This window comes from Lampetra fluviatilis, chromosome 1 (assembly GCF_964198595.1).
Source record: "Lampetra fluviatilis chromosome 1, kcLamFluv1.1, whole genome shotgun sequence".
Taxonomy (NCBI): Eukaryota; Metazoa; Chordata; class Hyperoartia; order Petromyzontiformes; family Petromyzontidae; genus Lampetra; species Lampetra fluviatilis.
In genome coordinates, this window is record NC_136275.1 from 1,833,694 (window position 1) to 1,844,730 (window position 11,037).

Here is an 11,037-nt window from a genome sequence, read left to right on the forward strand (position 1 = left end):
GGAGACGAGAATACACGGGGCGCCCGCGTGTCCGGAACACCCACAACTCGTCACCCAGCTAGTCACTCACCTTGTCACCCAGCTAGTCACCCATCTCCTCACCCACCTCGTCACTCACCTGGTCACCCACCTGGTCACTCACCCCGTCACCCACCTCGTCACCCACCTCGTCACCCAGCTAGTCACTCATCTCGTCACTCACCTCGTCACTCACCCCGTCACCCACCTCGTCACCCAACTAGTCACTCATCTCGTCACCCACCTCGTCACCCAGCTAGTCACTCACCTCGTCACTCACCTGGTCACTCACCTCGTCACCCAGCTAGTCACTCACCCCGTCACCCACCTCGTCACCCACCTCGTCACCCAACTAGTCACTCATCTCCTCACCCACCTCGTCACTCACCTGGTCACCCACCTGGTCATTCACCCCGTCACCCACCTCGTCACCCAGCTAGTCACTCATCTCCTCACCCACCTCGTCACTCACCTGGTCACCCACCTGGTCATTCACCCCGTCACCCACCTCGTCACCCAGCTAGTCACTCATCTCGTCACCCACCTCGTCACTCACCTGGTCACCCACCTGGTCATTCACCCCGTCACCCACCTCGTCACCCAGCTAGTCACTCATCTCGTCACCCACCTCGTCACTCACCTCGTCACCCAGCTAGTCACTCACCTTGTCACCCAGCTAGTCACTCATCTCCTCACCCACCTCGTCACTCACCTGGTCACCCACCTGGTCACTCACCCCGTCACCCACACCTCGTCACCCAGCTAGTCACTCATCTCGTCATCCACCCCGTCACCCACCTCGTCACTCATCTCGTCACCCACCTCGTCACCCAGCTAGTCACTCATCTCGTCACCCACCTCGTCACTCACCTGGTCACCCACCTGGTCACTCACCCCGTCACCCAGCTAGTCACTCATCTCGTCACCCACCTCGTCACCCAGCTAGTCACTCATCTCGTCACCCACCTCGTCACCCACCTCATCACTCACCTGGTCACCCATCTCGTCACCCACCTCATCACTCACCTGGTCACCCATCTCGTCACCCACCTCGTCACTCACCTCGTCACCCACCTCGTCACTCACCCCGTCACTCACCTCGTCACCCACCTCGTCACTCACCCCGTCACCCACACCTCGTCACCCACCTCGTCACTCAACTCGTCACTCAACTCGTCACCCACCTCGTCACCCACCTCGACACTCACCTCGTCACCCACCTCGTCACTCACCTCGTCACTCACCTCGTCACCCACCTTGTCACTCACCTCGTCACTCACCTCGTCACCCACCTCGACACTCACCTCGTCACTCACCTTGTCACTCACCTCGTCACTCACCTCGTCACCCACCTCGTCACCCATCTCGTCACCCAGCTAGTCACTCATCTCGTCACTCACCTCATTCATCTCGTCACTCACCTTGTCACTCACCTCGTCACTCACCTCGTCACCCAACTCGTCACTCACCTCGTCACTCACCTCGTCACCCACCTCGTCACTCACCTCGTCATCCACCTCGTCACTCACCTCGTCACCCATCTCGTCACCCAGCTAGTCACTCATCTCGTCACTCACCTCATTCATCTCGTCACCCACCTCGTCACCCACCTCGTCACCCACCTCGTCACTCAACTCATCCATCTCGTCACCCACCTCCTCCCCGCGATGCCGCAAACGTCCGCGTTGAGTGGGAAGAAGCTGCAGGAGCTGGCCGAGTCGCTGAGTAAGCGCGTCAAGCATTGTGAGTGGCATCATCATCATCAGGGCTTGGTGTTACATGTTGTTTATGTGGTTTATTGTGAAAATCCGGTCACAGTTCCTATGATCACTGTTACATTGCTTTTGTGGCTTTATTTTGGTGATTTCGAAAACGTGTTTTGCTTTGGCCATGTTTTGTTTGTTGTAGTACGGAGTTAGACTGATGGCTTTAATCTAAGTTGTCTTGTGGTTGTTGTTTGACTTGCATCCCACTGGGATTTTTGCACACAGCGTTGGTGTACGGTCCTTTTCTGGAAGACTTTGCAGTTTTTTCCTGGATTTTTCTGTTCACTTTAAGATGTTTTCTTGTTCATGTTTTTGTTTGTTGCGGTTGCACTCGATTCAAGAGTCGAATGGCTCACAGGGCTATACCAAATAAATGAAACTAAAACACATTCCTGCGGAGGGAGCTGGTAGGAACGTTGGGTTGCTCGGTCAATGGCCAGGGTCAACGGCGGCGTGGTGTATTCCGCAAATATGCCCGACTGTGAGGGCGGGCACAAGCCGGCGTGAGTAGGTTAAACGTTGAATTTTATAAGGGCACCACGGGGTGACCAGCCCCTCCCCACCCAGCCCCACCCCACTCAGCCCCACCCAGCCCCACCCTCCCCACCCAGCCCCTCCCCACCCTCCCCTCCCCACCCAGCCCCAACCCCTCCCATTTTTGGATGCACGACGGACGGACGGACACAATAATCCCCTGTGGGCTGGTGTAACCAGGAAGTTCCTACCAGTAAAACTGAATCACCAGCATCACGATCACGGCAGCCGAGTCTGAGCGATGTCCTCCTCGCTACGCGCGTGGCCTCTAAACCCCGCACTGTGGAGGAGGCAGCGGCCAGGGGTGGTGGATCACACGCGGATTGTTGCAAAATCCCCCCCCCCCTCTTCTTCTCGTGGGGGGGGGGGGGTCAGTGGTGAAACGTCGTACTCAGAATGTAAATGTTGTGGCTTGGCTCTCCAACACACCGGTTTTGCTGTACTAGTATACTACACTATACACAACACAATACACTACACTATACACTACTATACACTACACTATACACTACACTATACACAACACAATAGACTACACTATACACTACTATACACTACACTACTATACACTACACTACTATACACTACACTATACACTACACGCTAGTGCTGTACTCGTGACGAATTGTCTCGTTCTGTTTAAGTGACATCCCTTACTAGTTGGCTGTGTCAGGTGGTGGCGGGTTTTAACGACACAACATTTATATATTTACGCGATTTAACCCCCCAAAAAACGCCTCTATTTTGGATGATATTGGTCACGAAAGTGTTAAACAAAGTGTGGACTGTCCTCTCCGCACAGGGTAGCGCTGTGTTGTCCTTTCATCGCATGTGTCGGATTTTTCTCTCCCAGTGCTCAAGTTTCCTCCCGCACTCATTTATCGGCCCTTAATGCATTCACATTTAGAGAACGGCAGAGCTCGGGCACTTGTTGGTGGTTCTGGCTCACCGCGTGGCTGCTGCTGCTGCTGCCTTCCCGCTCGTCTGTGGTTCCTCCTCGCGTCTCTGAGGCGTCCTCTCAAGAGCCGAATGGCTCACAGGGCTATACCTAATAAATGAACTTGAAATAAATGAACTTGAACTCTCTTATGAGAGTGAAGCAAGGCCGTAGCCATGGAGTCAACATTGGGGGGGGACCAAATCTTCCAGGGGGTCTGGCGGTCCCCCCCCCAGAAAAAAAAATCTAAATTTTAAAACGAATTTCCTGCCTAAAATAAAAAAAAAATTCACTAACACATTGGATGGACTTTTTATTTATTTTAACAATAATGTCTAATAGTGTATTAGAGTGCTCTGTTTTTTCTTTTTTACCTTTTCTTGTTTCATTGTATGTAATGGCAGAGATTAGAGATTAATAAAGTACAATCATAACCACAATCATATGAACAGAAATCAATTTTATAGCAATATATTGGGGGGGACATTTTGAGCATATTTGAATATTACGGCCTTGGAGTGAACTGAATATTCCTCATTCCCAATGCGTCGGCCAATCTATAGCACAACCACTATTCACTACGCGAAGCAGCAAGTGGTAGCTATTTTATCTACCCTCAAGTGGGATGATCTGCTGAGTCAACCAGGGTATGAACTCGTAACCTGATTACGAGGCGCTTGCTCTACTGCTGAAGCCTGTAATGGCAAGTGTTACTTGATGAAAACGCATACACGGGATGCTTTGTACAACATAGCTGGAATCGCTCTTAAATCTGGTATGGGGCTGTCCATAAATGACGTCACGCACCTAGGGGGGGGGGGGGTCAGACATTTGTGACGATGTGTGACGAGGGGGGGGGGGTAAGAAATGTGACATCACCTCAAAATGCGCAACTTTAAATAAATATAGACAACACGTTCTACTTAATTAAATAGACTTTTTAATAAATGTTTTCTCCAACAACACTGCAATGACAATAGTTTAAAGCGATTTGAAGCATGTTTTATTTTCAAAATGGAAATATGGTTTTGGGGGGGGGGCAGAGCTTTGTGACGTCATATTTGAGGGGGGTCTGACTTTATGTGACGCCGTGTGACGAGGGGGTAGGGATCAAAAATCGTCCAAAATCGCGTGACGTCATTTATGGACGGCCCCTATGCATTTGTTGCCGACAGTAAAAGTCGCTCGCTACTGCTCGTCACTGTTACACAATGTTGTCACGAGGAAATACCCAAAAAGTCGCTCTATCTAGTGACTAAGATCGCACTCCGCAACGCTGACGTCAATCAGGCCGCCCTCTGAGAGCTCTCTGCTGTCCCCGTGTGTGTGTATGTGTGTGCAATGCGTGCAGTTACCCGCAAGGAAGTGGAGGATCTGCTGGGGTTCTACGCAACGCTCCTCTCCAGCTTCACGGAGAGACGACCCAGGGCCGGCCTGGAGCGAAACCCCTTCAGGAGCATTTTGCACAACATGTTCAACATGACGGACGACATGATCATGGATAGAGGTGGCTAACGCTGTCACGCTTCCACCATCCCCCTCCCCTCTTTGGTGAACATTGGTTGAAGCAAGCCTCAGGGCTGACGGTACACGGAACGGTGAAACCGATATGGAGTTTGATGAGTTGAGCCAGTGCTGATGAAATTACGCACTTCAAGAAAGCCGTGCCGCTGATGGGATGTGTAAATAAGGTGCTACACGTGGAGGGACTGATAGGGGAAGGTGTATTTTCTGCTTATTTATATTGATTAACGTGGATGTGTTTTAAGTCTCAGCAGCACAGGCTTGCAACTGTTCAAACACTACAAAACATTGCACGTTTAATCATCATATACTGATGAGGAAAAATAATCATCCGCTGATAAGTGCACAAAGGAGCGTGGAGAGATGCATGCTTAAAATCTACATTGAGAGACAGAAATCTGAACACATTGTTGAGAAAGTGTAACGCGTGTTGGAGACATTTAATCTTCGAGACTTGATTTAAGTAAAAACAAGTATCCCACTTTCCAAATAAGCACGATGCTCATCTCCACCAGTGACCACCTGATTGATAAAAATAATATTTCCATGATATGGAGCAATCCCTCCACAGGATGATCATATTTCGATTTAAAGCTTTCGTGACTGCAGGGATTCATCTTCTTGGTTCTTTCGGTAATGTCACATAGAAGGGAAATAATAAAATAATAAAAATATAACAATAAAATAATTTTCACGACGTTTCGGCTACAACGGCTGCTTGCGTTGTAGCCGAAACGTCGTGAGAATTATTTTATTATGTTTTATTTTTATTATTTAATTATTTCCCTTCTATGTGACTTTACCGAAAGAACCAAGAAGAGGATGATAATATTTGACTACCCACAACATTGTACCAAATGTATTAAGCCCAGAGGGATGTTAAGTCGAGATAACCCACGACCATGATTTTAACTCGTAACCTTCATATTGCCATTGGCCTTCCACGAACTTATTTTTGCAATGATGTGTTTCACTGAAGTTTTTAGGGCGTTTGACAAGGACAACGATGGCTACATCAACAGCAAAGAGTGGGTAGAAGGACTCGCAATCTTCACACGTGGAACGCTGGAGGAGAAGATGAAATGTAAGCACATTCATTAATGTTTCTGTGTGACTGCAGTGCATCTGCACATGCTTTTCATACAGATATTAAGTTGTTTTAATATTCTGTACTGCTTACTACTGCTTTTTAAAAGGCTACACAAGACACAAATGGATTTAATAAGCTGCATTATTGAGGCACATTTGTAAAAAAATTATTAAACACTAAATAAACATCCCACACATTATAATGCCCTTTTATTTAAACCAGTAAAGTCTCTCTAGTCTGCAGACTTTTGAAGAAAGGTCCCGCATTGGGATATTTAGCAACATTCATGAATGAGTGTTTGGCATGCGGCAAGAGTAATTGGAGAAACCTCACACACGAGAGAATAACATGAAAAGCTCCGTGCATCAATATATGCATCCATTGCATTTCTGTCATCTCTTGGCCACCTTGCAGATGTAGCTTCATTTTTCAGACACTACGGCAGTTTCTATAATCTGGTGCACCTCGTGAGCTTAAACTTATATAACCCACGAATCAATGTTTTTGCTGACGCCGTGCACCATGGAAATTGGTTGGAATTAGCCACGTGATTCCATTAATCTGTGAAGAGTTTGCAGATTACAGGGGAAACGTAGAAAACCACTTATGGCTAACTTAATCCACAATACATTTGCAGATTATAAGATTTTTTTTTACATGGACCAATAGGTGTATGTTAGTGTATGCTGAAGCAATTGCTTTTGGCATTTTTAGATATAATATTAAAGACAAAAAAATGCTAAAATCTTTTTTTATTAAACAAATTATGTCAGCAGAGGTAGGCTTTGCGACGTAAGTCAAAAAGAAAATAATTGCAAAATAAAAAACAATAAAAGTGTTGCTTTGGTGCTTTTCCTGCAGCTGTATCTCTGCAACTTTCCAGTAACCCTGCCCACTTCAACGGATCACAGTTTGCAGACCGCTAAGAGTTTCAATCTGTCGCCGGTGTACCACTTGTTACGGGATCAGATGTGAACCACCAATTATTAATCTGTGAAATACAGAGATGCACGGATTATTGGACTACAAATTATTGGACATTTGCTGTACTATACTCTTTGTTCTTTCGGTAAAGTCACGTAGGTAAAAAATGAAATTAAAATTAATAAAAAATAAAATAATAAAAATCACGACGTTTCGGAGGCAACATAAGTCTCCGTCATCAGGTGGGACCGTCAGAGCCAGATTTGCTGCATCAAGTGAGGGCAGGGATTCAAGATGCAAGCTCTTTTATTATTTTAATTTTTTATTAATTTGAATTTCATTTTTTACCTACGTGACTTTACCGAAAGAACTAAGAGTATGAATCCTTGCAGTCACGAAAGCTTCAAATCTAGAATTTGCTGTACTGCATAAGAACATCTTTCAAACTATATACAGCGTATATCAACCAACATGGATGTTTTTACTTGGATTATACACACTAACTGAAATCTTCAGCAAGGAATTAACCGATGACATGCATATGTTCCTGTCGACGACAGATTGCTTTGAGGTATACGACCTTAATGGAGATGGGTACGTTTCACGGGAGGAGATGTTCCATTTGCTGAAGAGCAGCTTGATAAAGCAACCATCTGAAGAGGATCCTGACGAAGGCATCAAAGACCTGGTTGAAATCACTCTGAAAAAAATGGTACCTCTTCGATCCTGGCAATGCATAACAAGCGTGTCCCCACGCAGAAACAAGCATTGTGTATGTCCCATATTAGTTGCTGGCTTTGAGTCAGTGGTGAGAATTCAACATTACTACGGCTCAAACCATTCTCCTTGGAGGACATCCAATGTGGCCTTTTTCCACACAACCCGCTGCTCATTTGATCGCCTCAAGGGATGTGAGGGCTGGATTGGTGCCCAACTGGGATTTTCACTGGCAACTTCCATTCGTATGGCCACAATGCCATCCAGCTGACTTTTTATTGTGTACACTAAGAGTATATAACACACACTTCCACCTATGTCACAGCTTAGAGCTTGTGTACTTACTAACCTTGCCTCAAGCGGTGCCCTGTGTTGAAGATTACTGGATCAATATGTAATATAGTTTCAGCCTGTGTTGTATTTGTTGTGCTCTTGACATTTCAGGACCACGATCATGACAGCAGACTCTCGTATGCTGACTTTGAGCAGTCCGTCCGGGAAGATAATTTGCTGCTGGAAGCATTTGGACCATGTCTGCCCGATGCCAAAGTACGCACATTAAACACACCTTTTCAGCAATTCTGATTTTATTATCTTAGCTTTAAACATCCCATTATATATTATACTAGCTTTACTACCCGGCTTCGCCCGAGACTGGAATCTTGTCTTGGATTAATACACGGCCTACGCGGAGGGTGGGATGCGTGACGTCAGCAGGCACACTTCGTAATGCTGCCGCATGCGGGTGACATCACAGATGTGACGTCACCGCTCACTTGCCGTGCAAAATATATCCATTATTGCGCCCTCTCCCCCCCCCAAAATACAAAAGTCTATTTTTATACTTTTTGCATCGTGTACAGTCTGGAAGCTACCCACATGCCAAAATTCAAGTTTGTTGCATGTCGGGAAGTATGCTAAACATTTCGAATAGACACACATTCACACATTTCCCGTTAATATATATTATTCCTTACGACATTAAGCATCACCAAGGATCTTGCTATAACAGTGCCCTGTATTTGTAGCTGAGCATTGTGTGGGGGTCATTACACGTTACTTGACACATGAGACCCATGCAATAGTGACTGGAGGTCGTCCCACCCAGTATTTGCCATATTTGCGTTACACGATATTGTTATGCAAACAATCTTCACTAAATTAACTGCACACCTTTTTATTAAGGAAACCATGACCCAAATAGAGTACGCACATGAAGCTGTTCGGCGCAGCTGTTAACTTATCGCGGCTACATTTTTTGAGAACAGCAATTACGAATGGGGAGTGTGCAAATATGCTGGGCCATGTTTTTTATTGTAGTTTTTTTCTCCTTTCTGTACTCCATGTTGTGAACATTTCTCTACGGTGACTAAAATACGGAACATTTTTGATCGGTACAATATGGTAGTAAAGCTGCCTCATAACGGGCAATACAGTGAAGCAAATTTCCTAATATTAAAACAGCTGTTTTGTTATCCGAGCAAAATGTATTACAGTGATCCCTTTGTGATTCAGAGTGCACTGGCGTTTGAAACTCAAGTCTTCAAAGACAAGAGTAGCAGTTGAAGAAAGCCCCCGAACATGGACTCAAGCCACTTTCTGTGCTTTTTGTGCTTTTAATTCCGTACACTCAAATAATGTTTACAGGCAGGTGCCTACAAACAAATCATGCAATGACCGGCATTTACAAATACGGATATAATTAACCTTGTCAATGATTGTTTTTTGTCAAGTCTGCACACTAGAATATTACAAATATTGCTGTCAAAATGTTGACTCGTATTTTGTCAATAAAACATTTGGCAAGCGAAACATTGTCGCAATGCAAAGTCAAGTTTGGAATTGGATTGCGTTCATCGAAGTTTCTTGCGTGTAGGACATATCTCTGTGTCAGTAAGCTGTCATTTAAAAGTATTTTTGGATGTTGACGTTTTTACTGTGGTCATTTTGTTCCAAGTTGATTAACTTTAGATGCCTTTTAAAGCACATGGAAGTGATCGTCTCAACACGTATGTTCACTGCATACGAACTAGCAAAATCTCGCCGATCTTGAAAATATACACTCACGGATAAGTGGCAATATATTCAATCATCATCATCACAGGCTGATGATGAAATGCTCCCTGCATTGGATCGGCAACGACCGCCCATATAGTTGCCACAAGGTGGCAGTGTTTACACAGTAAAAGTGTAATGAACAGACACATTTCATAACGTGGGTGTCCCATTGCTTCTGGCCAGTGCTTTGAAACGATGCACATGCAGCCCTAACATTGGAAATGTATGAAAGGCGAAGGGAATCTGGCAGCAGTTCTTGAATACAAATCAACCACTGAGTACGTCCTATATTTGTGCCTCCATTGAATGCGATGAAACCCTAAGATATTTTCCAGAAAGACACGTCTATATGTATACACGATCTAACCCAAAAAAACCCTGTATTTTGAATGATATTGGTCGCGAAAGCCTACGTGTTAAACGGATTTTCCAGCAACATTGTAGCATGGATCAGCCTCGCGCTGAATGGCATGTGCCATTCAGTACATTCGTGCAGGTAGTGTTGTAAAAACACGTTTCAATTTCACATTCAAAATGCATTTACAAAAGTAAGAGCGTCCAATATTGTACTCGTAGCTCGGTCATACGTTCCCTATATTAAATGTACAGGGTGCCTGAAAAAAATGTGAACACATCCGAGAATTTGCAACAACACCACAAGAAATTTGCTGCCTCCAGGCTCTGGAGACCACCTGGAGAAGATTCCAGGCACTTGTTGACAATGATGGCGAACAAATGGAGATTTTGACTTTTAGAAGTTATTAACATAAATTTGTTATCATGTTACAGTGTATTAGCCGTTCTTCTTCCATTAAAAATTATAGTTCTAGATTTGAAGTTTGAAAAATGATAGTCCCATATAAGTGGCAAATTTTTTTTTTAAGCACCCTGTATTATATAGGTGTTTTCAGACAGCTGATTCAAATGTATTTATTTATAACCATAATACCATGCAATTAGCAAAAGCCATGTTTTTCTATTACACAGCAATCGAATTCCCCAGCACTTCCCAGGCAGCAGTGTTTATTATGCTGTGTTCAGGCTGTGGGTTCACGAATCCCCATTGGCCTTGATGAACGATTGTTAACGTGGCATGAGCGCTGGGTGAATAACGGTGCACTCAAATTGTTGGCCTCTTTGAATAGAGAAAACAATGTTTGTGGTTTTAACCTGGCCAAGTATTCAGAAACAATTTGAATTGCCTCCCCGTGTCAAAGTAGCTTAGCGAGTGGTGCGCTGCATTCGTGAAATCACCACCATTTGTGTACTTCATGCGACCCTTTAAAATATTTTCAATTAAAGGGTTAAGGTATGCAACTGCGTTGACATTAATCAACTGTGTTAGCTATGTTACCATGTCAAGTTGCTACAAAAGGCATTGGCTGAGTTCCGGTATTGGCCCAGTCCCTGCATTTTTCGATTTAAAGTTTTTTGACAGCAGGGATTCGTATTCTTGGTTCTTTCGGTAA

At 45.0% G+C, this 11,037-nt stretch overlaps 1 protein-coding gene across 1 annotated transcript; it reads left to right on the plus strand.

Annotated features, from left to right (window-relative positions):
- Nucleotides 1–1,301: 1,301 nt before the first annotated feature.
- On the plus strand, nt 1,302–9,338 carry CLXN (calaxin). The gene is made up of 6 exons (XM_078855952.1): nt 1,302–1,761; nt 4,607–4,762; nt 5,759–5,863; nt 7,354–7,505; nt 7,955–8,059; nt 9,026–9,338. Exons 1-6 carry the CDS (start codon nt 1,686–1,688, stop codon nt 9,074–9,076), a joined length of 645 nt encoding a protein of 214 aa, XP_078712078.1. The 5' UTR covers nt 1,302–1,685; the 3' UTR covers nt 9,077–9,338.
- Nucleotides 9,339–11,037: the final 1,699 nt, after the last annotated feature.